Below are 14,923 nucleotides of genomic sequence, written 5' to 3' on the forward strand. Positions count from 1 at the left end.
AACATTTAAAAGTTCCTTGTAGCTACTTTAATACACACATAAAGGTATGTTTTTTTTTTTATATTTCTGGATGCCTGCAATTTGTGAATTTCCCTGTCTTCATCTGCCATCCCAGACCAGCACCAGCACTGGTTTGTCTAAAGGAGTGTCAGCTCAGTGTCTGTTTGACCTGCTGGTCTCTCTGGAGGGTGAGACCCAGGATGCCCTGGATGCTCTGGAGCTGGTTAAGGCTGAGAAACCTCTACGGTCTCTAGGTACGTATTGTTTGTCTTTTATTTAAATTATAAACCTTCATTATTTATGGAAAGCTGTACTCTTTTTTTTTTGTTTCAGATTTTTGTTATGGTAATGAGGACTTGGCCTTTTCCATCAGCGAGGCCATCAAGCTGTGTGTCACCGTGGTTGCCTACGCCCCCGAATCCTTCAGGAGGTATGGAAACATATCGAGGAGGCATTGAGGATTCTGCCTCTCTTCTCGTATCTGCATCCTTTCCACGGCGGTTGTTTTCTGTTCTCTGATGGTCTGCATGTATCTCTCCAGTCTCCAGATGCTGATGGTGCTGGAGGCCTTGGTCCCCTGCCACCTCCAGAAGCTGAAGAGCAATACGATTACAATGGAGTCAGCCTCGGCTGCCAGGGATGAGATTGCGGCCATCGCTGCTCTGGCCACATCCCTGCAGGCCCTCCTCTACAGCTCAGAGACCCTCACAAGGTCTGACTCTGACCCATGCGACAGAGAAAACAACAAAACAATGCATTGCACATTTGTGCGTAAGCATGTGATGTCCTTTTAGCTGCTTTTAATTCCTCATAACATTATCCACACCTCACGCACAGGCCCATGACAGCACCCCAGATGTCCCGCTGCGATCAGGGCCATAAGGGAGGCACTACAGCTAACCACGCCATGTCAGGAGGGGTCAACACCAGGTCAGGACTACACCATGATCATTTGTGGGAGATGATTTAACTCACTTTGTGTCGGGCCCCAGAATAGATGCCTTGAGTTCAGTCCTGTTTGTATGCATGTGCCCAGGGACAACCTCCACCTGTTGGAGGAGGGCCAGGGCATGCCGAGGGAGGAGCTGGACGAGCGCATCGCCAGGGAGGAGTTTCGCCGGCCACGGGAGTCCCTGTTAAACATCTGCACCGAGTTCTACAAACACTGCGGGCCGCGGCTCAAAATCCTGCAGAACGTCGCCGGCGAGCCGCGGGTCACGGCCCTGGAGCTGCTGGACATCAAGTCCCACATGAGGTGATGAAATTTACTCGTGACTAACTTCATCTTTGAGCAGATTTATTAATTAAAGTTAACAAGTTGAATACAATTCCTCAAAAGACGGGAGGGAAGAGTGTGACTCATTCATCTGGGTCTAAAAATGTAGCAGTGCTTAATTTTGCAGGTGTCAATATAATAAGAATATATCTTTATTTCAGACTCACAAGTAGATCCATAGCACGAAATATATAAAAGAAATATATAAAAATATACAGTACATACGTACAAAATACAACACATCTGTCATTTTAAGAATTTGTGTGCAAGCTGTCGTGCCAGAGTTTAAATAAGAATCCATGCAGCTCTTCCTAGGACTTGTTAGAGCCTCAAATATGCTATTTTCTGACTCATCCAAATAACAAATAAATGTATACCTGAATTGCCTTCATAGTGCCTCACATGTAGAAACACCAGCATTTACAAACAGATAGAAATAGAATATATAAATAATTTGTTCATGCAATTTTACTTGATTCATCATCATTTCATACCTAATGAGAGTATGAGTAAATGTCTTCAACTAATTTATGGAAGGTGCCATGGGTACTGTACAACCTTTTATTAGATCCAATTTTCCAGATGTTTTGACATATCTGACATGCCATAGGTTATTAATTATGTTGTTATAATACTATAGCACTATTAAGTTGCACTAAAGGTGTGTCTGTGTGTGTGTTTCTCTTTCCCAGACTGGCGGAGATCGCCCACGCCCTGCTAAAGCTAGCGCCCTACGACACCTTGACCATGGAGAGCCGGGGGCTGCGCCGCTACATCATGGAGATGCTGCCCATCACCGACTGGTCGTCCGAGGCTGTCCGCCCCGCCCTCATCCTCATCCTGAAGAGGCTGGACCGCATGTTCAACAAGATCCACAAGATGCCTACGCTCAGGTGCGCTCGCCCACAGGCATTATGCACCAGGTCTGTTGAATACGATCCCTCTTCTCTGTCTCCCTGTGAGTGTATCGTGCTGTGCCGGTGCCGTGATGTGTCCAGTAGATAGACGGCTTCTTGGCACTGTCCTCTGTAGCGCTGCCTTGGTGGGTGCTGTACCGTAAGTGCTACTGTGGCGTGTTTTCGTGCGGGTACTTGTGGGCGTGCGTGTTGCGCGAGAGGAGTTAAATGCATAAGTGGGTGCGTGAGGATGTGTGTACTAACGGTGGATCCCCAGCAGTGGTCCCTCTGGGCCAGTTTACAGTCTTGTGTCATGAAAGATGATTTCAGACAAACACTACAATAACAGATTTGACTGGTGATGCAGTTAAAGGTTGTTTTTTTTGTGGAAATAATTGGGATCATTCTTTAACAAGCACACTTTATCGCGCTTTTTCATTATTATGCATTCAGAGCTAATGATGCTCATACTTTATACTAAGATCCTTTTAATAATTGTTTTAAAAGTTTTACTAAATTGCATTGTTACAATCTATCGCAACAGTTAAAAAAGAAAATGCATTATTGTGGATTGGTCACTGGTTGCCATCCCTACAAAAAATAATAATAGTAATAGTAATAATAAACTTTATTTGTAAAGTACATTTCATACTTAAAAGCAGCTCAAAGAGCATTGCATAAAATTGAAAAGAAAGCAAACATTACATTGAATTCAAACAATGGAAATTGAATTTACATTTAAGCGAATTAACTATAGCTAAACATTTTAGTGAGGTTCAATAAAATGAAGCGACGCTACAGAATTTAAGTATGCACCAGGTCTGTTGAGTACATGTCAGACTAAAAATGTATTCAGCAGTTTTTGTCCATGGCTGCCTTTCAATATGACTTTGTCATAACTCTTAATACATGTAATACTGTAATGGATAGAGTACAGAAGGAGCGACATCAACTACATATGAAGGTATTGTGGCCCAGTACATACAGCATTAGTACAAATACTGCCCTAGTGCAGCAAAAACAAATAACAGCGGCACACCTGCGTCCTCTTCCGTGACATAAGACTGCTGGCTCAGAAGGAACACCGGTCACAGGTGTGTGCTTCACACCAGGATCTGTTGCTGCACTGTTTAGCTGGCTATGTTTGTGAGCTTTGCAATATTTGTTGTCAGTATGGCCTTTACTACGGCCATGAAGATGATGATTATATGGCGGACTAATAGTGTGGTAAGTATCCCACCAGTATCCCTCTGATGGTTTCCTTCCCTGCTTTAAAGATATGTAGATTTGATACATTTTCCTTGGTCAACATCTTTCATTTACATGACACAAATTAGTTTTGTTTTTAACTCATGAAAATTTGCTTTTTTTTGTTGGGTGTGTGGTGTGGTGTTGATTGGGTGGGTGTTCTCCAGGAGACAGGTGGAGTGGGAGGCGGCCAGCAACCTGATCGAGGGCATCTGCCTGACCCTGCAGCGACAGCCAATCATCTCTTTCCTCCCACACCTTCGCTCGCTGATCAACGTCTGTGTCAACCTGGTATGGAAACAAACAGACGCACAGGACTTCACAAAATCATTGTATTTAATGTTTGGAGTTTTGGCATTTATTTGTGTGTTTGTCAGGTGATGGGTGTGGTTGGTCCCTCCAGCGTGGCAGATGGGCTTCCTCTTCTCCACCTCAGCCCTTACCTATCCCCTCCGCTGCCCTTCAGCACAGCAGTGGTCCGACTGGTTGCCCTGCAGATCCAGGTAGGCGTCAGTTTAACTCATCTGACTCCTCATTGGACATCCATTCATCAGAAACACTTAGCATCAGAATCAGAATCAGAAAAGCTTTATTTAACGTTTTTTTTACACATACAAGGAATTTGTTTTGGTGTTGTAGGTGCATGTCACACATTCTCTAAAATAAGACGTTAAACAGAACAAAACTATATATATATATATATATATATATATATATATATATATATATATATATATATATATATATATATATATATATATATGTGTTGTTAATAAGGCTAGTAGCGCAGGGGAAAAAACTGTTCTTGTGGTGTGAGATTTTGGTCCTGATGGACCTCAGCCTCCTGCCAGAGGGGAGTGACTCAAAGAGTTGAGAGTGGGAGGGATCAGCTACAATCTTTCCAGCACGCTTCAGAGGCCTGGTGGCGTAAAGGTCCTGGAGCGTCAGCAGATTGCAGCCAGTCACCTTCTCTGCTGACCGAATGACACGCTGCAGTCTACCCTTGTCCTTGGCAGTGGCAGCAGCGTACCAGATGGTGATGGAGGATGTGAGGATGGACTCGACGATGGCTCCATCATTGTCTTTGGCAGGTTGTATTTCTTCAGCTGCCGCAGGAAGTACATCCTCTGTTGTGCTTTCTTGACGAAGGGAGCTCCCACTTGAGGTCCTGGGAGATGATAGTTCCCAGGAAGCGTAAGGACTCCACAGTGTCAATTGTGGAGTCATAGAGGGTGAAGGGGGCAGGTGGGGCTGAATTCTTCCTGAAGTCCACAACCATCTCCACTGTCTTTAGAGCGTTGAGCTCTAGGTTGTTTTTAATTGTCCAATGTCTGATTTTTGTTTCCTGCATTTTTTCCTAGGCCTTGAAGGAGGACTTTCCTCTGAGCCATGTGATCTCACCTTTCACCAATCAGGAGAGGCGAGAGGGGATGCTGCTCAACCTGCTCATTCCCTTTGTCCTCACTGTGGGCTCTGGAAGCAAAGGTAAAAGCTGACAGTTTTTATTTTTTTTATTTTGTTGCTTGAGACAGCTCTTAGGTAGTCTGGTATTGCCAGACCTTCCTCCACAGTGCTGCAGAGGAGCGTCTGGCTAGTCCACACAGCATTCCGGGAGCTTGATGGTGTTTTAAGCCCCCAACGTCTCCTTCCAGGCAGCGCTGCGACCGTTGACTTCAAGGCACCTAACCCTAACCTAGGGTTAGGTGCCTAGGATATGCAAAGATTTTGCATGTCTAGTTGGTCTCAGGCGTGTAAAACATCGTTAAAATTACTTGAATCATTATATAAAAGGGCCATAAAAATTCATGATAAAAAGTCTCGCCAGTATCATCACTGTAAAGTTCAAAGTAAATATAACATTTTGAGTTTTGAAAACCTTATTAAATATAATCACATTTCTGCTCTATTTAAAATTATTCATAATATCGCTGCTCCCCCTTTGAGAAAATTCGTAGAACCACATATGGTCAACAATCGTTCTCTTATAAAGCAGCGAGCCTTTGGAACACTCTTCCAAACGAAATTATTTCATGCACAAATTATAGTACTTTTACACGCCTGACCAAACAGTGGTTATTATCAAAGCAAATTTGTACGCACTGAATGATATGTGATATGAATGATGTAAACTGTGAGTGAGTGATACATTCCTGAAGTGGAGAGTGTTTTTATGATGTGAGTGAAGTAATGCTTTCATGTATTATTGTGTATATATTTTATGAAGTATAACATCAACCTGTCCAGGGACTGCGGGTGGAAATTTTTTTGCGGGCATTTTTTGCCAGAACCTGGCACATGACATCTCTTCTTTTATAGACTAATGTTTTTTGTGCTTTGTCCCTGATTAAATAAAGAAATTAATTAATTAACCTTAACCATAACAATAACCATAACCATAACAATAACCATAACCATAACCATAACCTAATCCTAGTGCCTTCCCGGCAGCGCTGCCTGGAAGGAGACTTGCTCTGGTTTATTGCCATGTCTTTAAACTAATCACAATTGCCTTGGATGCTGGACAGAGCCCCGCTGCCGCTGTAAAATAGAACTTGTTTCGGTGGAACGTGTACGTTCAAAGGTTGTTTTAGTCGTGCAACAGAAAACTCCGATTGGACAGATAGTCTAGCTAGCTGTCTGGATTTACCCTGCAGAGATCTGAGGAGCAGTTAACCATAGTCCTCACAAATCCAGGAGTTTAAAATTCCAACACAAAGAAAGCAGAATTTCCAGCAGCAACGGACCAATCCCGGAAGTGGAACGTCGTGGATATAGACTAGCTCTTAGGGTTTTTTTTAGATGCTATTTTAGGTTATTTAAAGGATGCAATTTTTATATGATTCATATTGACATAATAACTCAGCGTACACGTTCTCAGTTTTATTTCGTTAGTCTCACTGTTGGTGCTTTCCTGGTTACATAGAATAAAAACAAACATACATAAATCAAATTGTACATGTCATGTCTATGATCAAAATCAAATGTCTGTCTGTTTCCCCTTTGCAGATAGCCCGCACCTGGAGCAGCCTGAGATCTTCCTGCTCCTCCAGACGGTCATCAATATCCTCCTGCCTCCTCGGATCATCTCCACCTCCCGCACCAAGAACTTCATGCTGGACGCTTCCCCGGCTCACTGCTCCACCCCGGGCGACACAGGGAAGGATCTGCGCAGAGAGGGATTAGCAGAGTCCACCAGCCAGGCTGCCTATCTGGGTATGGGTCAGAAGAAGTGACAGCATTTCATGTCATCTCTTGTTCCTACCACTTTCCCCTTCTCATCCTCTTTCGTTCCTCTGCAGCTCTAAAGGTGGTGTTGGTTTGCTTTGAGCGCTCACTGGGAAACCAGTGGTACCGGCTGAGCCTGCAGGTGAAAGAGATGGCTCTGAGGAAGGTGGGCGGCTTGGCCTTCTGGGACTTCATTGACTTCATTGTCCGAACCCGTATCCCTATCTTTGTCCTGCTGAGACCCTTCATACAGTGCAAGGTAAAGGACCAGTGAATTTCCTTCTGCTCATTTGTTCATTCACTTTAATTGTGGGTGCGCTTGTGTACTATGTTCCTGTTTGTCTTCCACTGGTTCAATGTGTGTCCATTTTCGTCTAGCTGTTGACACAGCCTGCTGACTCTCAGGAGGAGATTACAGCACGTCACCACATCGCTGACCAGCTGGAGCGAAGATTCATCCCGCGACCTCTCTGCAAAAGCTCCCTGTTTGCCGAGTTTAATAATGAACTCAAGATCCTCAAGGAGGCTGTGCACAGCGGCTCCGGTCAGACACTTATTCCGAAACAAACATTAGCATTTCCTTCATTTTTTAAGTTGTGGAAGTCTGTCTTTTTTCATGTTCTGAATCTGAATTCATCAGATGATTCCTCGTATTGTTAACTTACATTTAAGCCATTTAAGAGTGTTTCCGTTTGACCTGCATCTAACCCAACAGCTTACCAGGGCAAGACGTCCATCAGCACAGTGGGCACCTCTACATCAGCATACCGCCTCAGTTTGGCCACAATGTCGCGCTCCAACACGGGCACCGGTACAGTTTGGGAGCAGGACAGCCAACCATCGCGCCAACCCTCCCAAGACACACTCAGCCGCACCGACGAGGACGACGAAGAGAGTCAGAAACGTTCCCATGTTCTTTCACATTTGACATTTATAGAAATTCAAATTGAACTCACCGCCCTTCGCCCTTCTCCCTCCAGATGACTCTATGAGTATTCCCAGTGTGGTGAGCGAGCACGAAGCCTTTTTGCCTAGGATGATAGAACAGCGCCGTTTCTCCAGCCATGCCACCGGCTCTGCGGCCTTGCAGCCCGATACCCCCCGCGCCACCATGTTGCCCAGCCACAGGTAACATTCCCAACACACACGTGCATGCATGCATGCATAAAAAAAAAGACATCTTTCTGCTTGTGAAACTCTTGGGGGAGGTGCATTAGAAAGCTAGCATAGGACAAATAGCTAAGAAAAAATACAGTCCTGGTTTGTGAGCCTTAAAACAATATGCAGGATCTTTTCTTCATTATTCAAGAGTTGAGCAGGTGTGCAGCCAGGAATAATAACACGGTTTTCTGTTGAAAGCATTCCTGTATTTAATGTTCAAACTGGCTCAATCCGCTGAGGTCAAACTCGACCAAAGAGATTGCTTTTGTTTTCAGAGCAGCACTGCCTTTAAAGCTATAGTGCGTCGATGAACGTCCGTTACATTTAAGCCATTGCCAAATGAGTTGACACAAAGCTAATTAAGCCTATCAGCTCCACAAAACTCAGTATAATCTCATCAGCATGGCTATGTTCACAGAATGGTGTAGTCCGGCGACTTTCGTGTGCAGCAGATCGAGTGATGCGTTTCACATTACAGCTGAGAAAGGACAACAGCAGCCTGGAGCTTTGGAGAGTAAGAGGACTGCTGCAACAGGTGAAGGCATGGCTGAAAACCCCAAGAAGCGCCCTCCGAAATGTTTCAGTCAGTAATTGTACTGCTAAGAAAACACATACATGTAACAACAGGAGGAATAAAATCCCCAAAAAAGAAAGTGACCGACAGCTAAGACAAACACGGATAACCATTGGTGTGGCTTTTCCTAGTTGGAGAGCGCTGAAAAAAAGAGCAACTGAGGTCAGACACTGATGGGTATTGTAACGTATTAGGAGTAGGTGCACGATCACCGAAGGCTTGCGTCATGTGGATGCGGCGACAGTGTTGTCATTACTTCGAATTTCTCATGGGGGCGACGGAAACTATGCACTATAGCTTTAAGAAATGCTTACGTACGATTCGAATCTTGGCTTGTTTATGTAATATGTAGAAATTATATTTTTAAAAAGGATCAACCAGTCATATGCCACAACCACCAAGCCATTTTTTTGTGTATATCTCTGTTGATTTATAATGTTTTTTGTTCAACAGTCTCAGAGCAGCATTGTGAAGTAGCTAAGACTCTCTGTATCTTGGTAAGAATTCTAAAATGAATCAGGCAGAGCCCTGATTTCCCGCCCCGTTGTCTGGGCTCAGGGACTTGGGTGGTGATGGATCTCGACTACACTCCCTAAACTCCCATTCTCCCCCTTCGCCCCCCTTTTCACAGTGAACCCAATGTGCTAGATGAGTCCCAGGGCCTTCTGCAGGAGGGTAACCTCTCTAGGTACAGTGGCCCTCTCTCTGTGTGTGTCCCGTTGGTGCGTTCTTGCATCTGTTCGCCAGTGGGAGGGGCATCGCCTTGAGACGGCCCCCTCTATTGGCCGCCTCGCCGTTGATCACTCATCCACATCCAATCAAATCGACCCCCCCTTTCTATCCCTTTCTGTGTGGGTCCAGTATGCCTTGTCTCTGTCCCTTACTCCCCCCCCCACTACTTCCTTTTGAGCTCCACACTGACCCTCATCTTCTTAGCTCATCTGCTGTGCTATCCTAACAATCTAAAGAGGCCCCCCCCCTCAGCCACGGGGCCAGTTTCTTCTCTGTTAGCTGTGGGTCTTTACAGTTGATGTGCCATCACTAAAGTCAGCCTCTCTCCCATTGTTGCCATGGTGTTTCATACTGTTTACATGTCTATCAGGCTTCTTGCTGATCAAATTGGGCGTCCTACTCTGGATACCAATCTGTAGGGGCAAGGGGGAACTGGGGTGGCAACCATAATACAAGGACACTTTTGTTGTTTTCTTTATCAAGCTTTGTCCAATTTAGCTTTTTCAGAACTTCAAATCTGATCTAGCTGTCTTGACGAAATAATTGAATGGTGTCACACTTTAAAACAGGAAAATTTAAAAAGTATATCAATAGTTATTTTGTCGGTGTTGCTACTCCAACCCCTACTATCCCTTGTTGTGTTTTCAGTGTATGAATCATGGTAGCGCTGTGTTTCTGCACCGTGATCGGGTCGCTTGTAACATACTGTGTGTGTCATGTAGTAAGTGAATGGGTAGAATAGCAGCGACATCTTGTTGTGGTCGAACATGTGGTCAGTTAGCGAGCACAGCTTGGAATGGTGTGGCCTTTTGGTCCCTTCATGCTGATGTATTTCTGTGTCTTATCTGTGTGCACGTGTGTGTGAATGCGTGTATGTGTGCATCTGATTGATTGCACCAGGGTTGCCAGTGTGCAGAGTGAACCGGGCCAGCAGAACCTTCTGATCCAGCCTCCCTTAGGAAGAAAGAGAGGGCTCAGACAGGTGTGGACATCAACTTTGTCTTTCACGTTTTTAGCTAACACACACACACACACACACACACACACACACACACACACACACACATAAGGATAATATGTATACATATGCCTAATTTGGTGAAACTGAATATGAGAAATTTTCTTTGCAACTGTATAGACAAGTGCATGTGTACAATATTTCTTTTTTTAATATAAATTCTAAAAGTTTGCATAAAAATGCCCAAATGTAAACCCAGCTGAAGCTGATATTCTATCCTGGATTGGAGTAATTGTGTCTTTCCTGCAGTTGAGGCGCCCCCTTCTGTCCATTCCCAAGAATGAACCACGTGGTAGATCTGGAGCGAGGCTTTCTACAACCCGCAGGAGCATCCAGCCAAAGAACAAACCACTGGGTAACAGCACACTTGCCTTCATGTGTGCGCGTGTGTGTGTGTGTGTGTGTGTGTGTGTGTGTGTGTGTGTGTGTGTGTGTGTGTGTGTGTGTGTGTGTGTGTGTGAGTGTGTGGGAGTGTGTGTGAGGATATGTTTGTAGATAAGATGATTAATCTTTTTTTTAAAACAGCATTAGTGACTCACTGAAAAACTAACAGCCAGATTTACCCTGCACTTCAGATCGACACACAACAAGCCAAATCTAGACTATTAAATACCGTTCAAACATCTCCCGTTAAAATACTATATTTTGCGTCTGTGTGCTGACTTGAACTGACCCATCTTCCCCATTCACAACCTCTGTCTTTGTTCCAATGCTGTTTGTTGTTCCCCCTGTCACCAAACTGACTCTTCTCACTCTGTTCTGTCTCATGCCTTATGTTTTCGAAAATAAAGAAACTTTATTGGACTGTGAAGGTGAGACACAACCCTTAAACCCTTCCTCTCCACCCTGCAACGGCGCACCCCTTTTTTTATCTGCAACCTCACCCAATAGGGCGCTCTGCATGTCTGTCTTGCATCCCCTCCCAGTCCCTGCCTACCTACCCGCCCTGTCCCATCCCTGCCTCCACTCTTTTTGGTGGTGCTAATGTGTTTGCGAGTCGCTAGCTGTCTTCTGTTTTGACCATGTGCGCATGCATGTGTGCCCACAGCGCATGGAGACCAAAAGAGGTCAGTCACCTTTACAGAGAATCAAGGCCAGCAGGGGGCCAGCAAGCCCCCGACTCCCAGTACTACGGACCCTCCAGCTGAGGGCAGGAAGGCCAGTCCTGCCCCTTCAAAGTCCCCAACGCTGGAAGTGCCCTCTGTCTCCTCGGCCACGGTGACTGCTGACCTGCACAGCACGCATAACGCACAGGTAGGACCAGCAGAGAGAGGACTGGAGCAGGGATGGGTAGGTAACTGTTAAAACCATTCATTTTGGCAAATTCTCATTACCTGATGAAAACCATGCATCCATGCATTTTATAAACTGCTCGTCCTTATATGGAGACTCGAAGTGGTCAATATTAAAATAAAATAATAATAATAATCATCTGGATGAGCCAAAATATGGTGAATAACCATGACAAAATGTCCACTTTATTTTAAACAACATCACAGGAACAAACTCTATTCTCCCCAGGTCCCTCCAGCTATAGGCGGCAAGGAGAAGAAAGAGCAGTGGGGCCTCCGCAGCAGTCTCTCCCCTCCTCCCTCCATCTCCCGCCCCTCCACCCCAACACCCCCATCCCGAACCTGCTCGCCGCTGCCCCTGTCCCGAGCGTGCTCCCCTCTGCCTTTGTCCCGCACCTCCTCTCCTCTCCCTCCACCGCTCCCGGTGCTGGGCACGGCGCCGGCCCCAGGCCCCCCGCTGCCTCCACCTCTGCCACCGGCCCCTCTCCTGCCGCCGCCGCCACCGGCGGGGCCGCCCAGGATCAGAGAGAGCCCCGGGGACGAGGACACGACTGCGCTCCTGCTGCGCAGCGACACCCTGCTGCAGCTCAGCGAGGACGAAGGCACAGAGAACCCCCTCCTCACCCCGCTGCTGTCCCCTCCCTCGCCTCGCCGGTCACCCCGCCGGTCGCCGCGCCGGTCACCGCGCCGGTTGCCCCTGCCCCTCTCCCCTGTGGACCTTGACCTGGATGAGTCCCACGTTTGAGATTGAGATTTGAGACTGTATTTTTGTATCTGTAGCCCAAGCCAAATGCCATACAAATTCCTGCAGGGTACGGATAACAGGGAGGCTGCACTGCATACATTTCAAAAACAGAAAAAAAAAAAGTGAAATGTTAGATTTTATTGACTGACAATCTAAAAGTACATAGTTCAAAAGAAAAGGAATGTACGGAGAAGTGTGGCTTCTTCTGTTGAACCCTGCCTCGAGTGTTTCTATAACTCACCCCCCCCCGAATCCTGAAGCCATTTTCCCTCGGCACTGCCCTGACACTAAACTGCTCTCTCATCAGTGTAGTTGTTTAGTTTTGACAAAAGTGTACCAAACCCATACCCGTTTCCCCCTTCCTCCCTCTCCCTGTAGATCTCTTATTGGATCTTTCGAGTGTTGAATATCAACATGAAAATCAGTATACTCTGTTCTTATGGCTACATACCCTGAGGGTTGAATGTATATTTTAGCAGCAATCGACCTTAGTACTGGTCTCCTTCATCACAGAAACGTGAAATCATGCTGGATTTTTAAATCGACCTGTGCTTGTCTAGTCTATCCCCGAGATAAAAGTTTTATTTTTTTATTTAATTTTAAATTAATAATCGATTATAAAAGATCAGACATGTTTAAAGGACAGATATTATAACAAGGTCATGCTTTAATACTGTAGATTTGAATGTCTATATTGCTGAGATCTATATAAATTAAGGAAGGAGATGTTATAACTACAAAGTGTTGCAAAGGCTATAATGGAGGGAATGCAGAGAGAATGCAGAACTTGTGTAAACAGTATATTAAGAGCCATTCTAAAGCTATGGGTAAAATAAGGGCCTTAAATGAAGCAGGTGATATACAGTAAATGTACAATACAGTATATGTATTTTAAACATTTTATGTGATCATATGGAAGAAATTAGATGTTTTTGTCACTGTCCCGGAAATTGTCTCACCCTAGGTTGTTTCTACAGCGGACAGCTTTCATTATAAACATAATGTCAAACATATATCCCGTTAACTCGTTAAGTGTGTATTGTGCTGCTCAGTGTCTCAGCAGAATATTTTATTTGTGACCAAAGACGGTATCTTTATCTTGTTGGTATGTTTATCATCTTAAAAAAATCAATTCTGAAGAAGAAAAAAAACCCAGATTCTTTTTTTTTTTTTTTTTTTTACAAAATGACTCAGTCACTTGTCCTGATGTTGCAGTGCTGGGAATTTTTTTTTTTTTGTGTGTGTCTGTGATGTTGTGGTATGCTCAAACCCATTGGGCAGCGAGACTCCTTGTATTGCAACCGCGATGAAGTCACACAGTAGATAGCTGTTACCTCGTTGCTCATTCCATGCCTTAACAGAGAAACAAGTCTGTCTGTTTAAATGAGTTCACTGTGTCTGCTGATAACCTCATACCTCCTATATGTCCACTTGTAAGGAGACCATATAGTTGCATAACTGTGGGCAAGTTGTGACAAAAGATCTGGATATCCAATAATCTCACTATTATCTACTACTATATCCTGCTTTCCCCTTTTCATCAATAATAATGATGATGTTAAATCACATAATACAGGATCAATATGTGCCATAATTTACACCAATGCACTGTGAGTGTTTCGTTATTGGCTGCTTATCTATACTATATGTCAGTGCTGTATTTAACATTCTTTTGACTTTTAGTGCCACACTAAAAGTATTGTACTCATTTGGGTACAGACAGATTGTGTACTGTTACACACAGCGGAATACATTATATTATATTATGTATATTATATAGTGGTAATAGAGAGGAAATAATGCAGCTTCTATGGGGGTTGTCTTAATGGAGTTAATTCAGCAAATATTTAAATTGTATCCTTAATCAAAGTAGCCTACACATTCCTCCCCTGTGTCTAAGGTAGATTTTACCCAAAATGTTTAACATTACGACAGATGAAATGCAGTAAGTAAATGTTTCTTGTCCTGTCCTCTGTATCCATGTCAAGCTAAGAAATTATCTAATTTTTTACAATGCAAAACATATACAGGCCTATCTCAAATCCATAAAACGCACACTAAACCACACATTTAAGGTTTAAAAGTCTTTAATAAGTATGTACGAATACATTTTTAGTCAGGGCAATTGAACTGTTCCATTTAAATATAATGTGTCTGTCAAAATATGTCTTCTTTGTGCAAAGTTAGAATAAAGCTACAGTATATCAGAATATTTCTGGATTTGAATATCTAAATAAATGGATATTGTTTACAAGGTCTTTTTATGCTTTCTGTCCATTTCTAACCATGGAGAAGTCAGACATAGTCAAAATATACATTACAAATACTGTTAATGAAGTTACACTTACCGGCTATTGCCGATGTTATTGTCGGTAATGTGAAGTAGAGCTCAGGTTTGGTGGCAGGAATAGCTCTGCAAGATAAGCACCAAGGCAGTTTGATATCTGGTCCATCTGGATCTGTGGTGAGTGATACTGTGATTGATGCTTACTCACTTGTGAAGGTTTCTAAACTGGAGATGCTGAGATGTAGTTTGGGCTTTCTATGGGTTCCAGAACATGGGGTTGAGGGCAATGAGGTGGCAGATAGGGTAGCTAAGGCAAGTTTAGGCTGGGATAGTGTAGACCAGCAGGTGCCCTTTGGTGGCGTGCTGCAGCATCATCAGTGAGAGACGCACGAGTGGGTTTAAAGATAAGGTTCAGGAGGCAGGGCGGGCGTGGGAATCTGATGGGCATCATGGGATCAGAAGGACAGGG

General features: G+C 44.3%; 1 protein-coding gene across 23 annotated transcripts in view; it reads left to right on the forward strand.

The window, feature by feature from the left end:
- The window catches only part of LOC120554357 (protein unc-80 homolog), a 57,546-nt gene extending 43,121 nt beyond the window's left edge, over positions 1-14,425 (forward strand). For 15 of the 23 annotated variants that reach the window (XM_039793204.1, XM_039793205.1, XM_039793208.1 and 12 more), the window contains 20 exons: positions 116-254; positions 334-430; positions 542-712; positions 838-930; positions 1,037-1,255; positions 1,969-2,199; positions 3,588-3,711; positions 3,798-3,923; positions 4,782-4,905; positions 6,427-6,633; positions 6,720-6,904; positions 7,024-7,189; positions 7,361-7,540; positions 7,626-7,773; positions 9,012-9,068; positions 10,013-10,094; positions 10,380-10,485; positions 10,922-10,942; positions 11,179-11,420; positions 11,652-14,425. In XM_039793204.1, the coding sequence (XP_039649138.1) occupies positions 116-254; positions 334-430; positions 542-712; positions 838-930; positions 1,037-1,255; positions 1,969-2,199; positions 3,588-3,711; positions 3,798-3,923; positions 4,782-4,905; positions 6,427-6,633; positions 6,720-6,904; positions 7,024-7,189; positions 7,361-7,540; positions 7,626-7,773; positions 9,012-9,068; positions 10,013-10,094; positions 10,380-10,485; positions 10,922-10,942; positions 11,179-11,420; positions 11,652-12,167 (3,234 nt within the window). In that variant the 3' untranslated portion in view covers positions 12,168-14,425. The remainder of the gene's footprint in view (positions 1-115; positions 255-333; positions 431-541; positions 713-837; positions 931-1,036; positions 1,256-1,968; positions 2,200-3,587; positions 3,712-3,797; positions 3,924-4,781; positions 4,906-6,426; positions 6,634-6,719; positions 6,905-7,023; positions 7,190-7,360; positions 7,541-7,625; positions 7,774-9,011; positions 9,069-10,012; positions 10,095-10,379; positions 10,486-10,921; positions 10,943-11,178; positions 11,421-11,651) is intronic. The other 8 variants (XM_039793207.1, XM_039793227.1, XM_039793212.1 and 5 more) reach the window with 6 other exon arrangements.
- The last annotated feature ends 498 nt before the right edge of the window (positions 14,426-14,923 follow it).

Source organism: Perca fluviatilis, chromosome 24, assembly GCF_010015445.1.
Source record: "Perca fluviatilis chromosome 24, GENO_Pfluv_1.0, whole genome shotgun sequence".
NCBI classification, from domain to species: domain Eukaryota; kingdom Metazoa; phylum Chordata; class Actinopteri; order Perciformes; family Percidae; genus Perca; species Perca fluviatilis.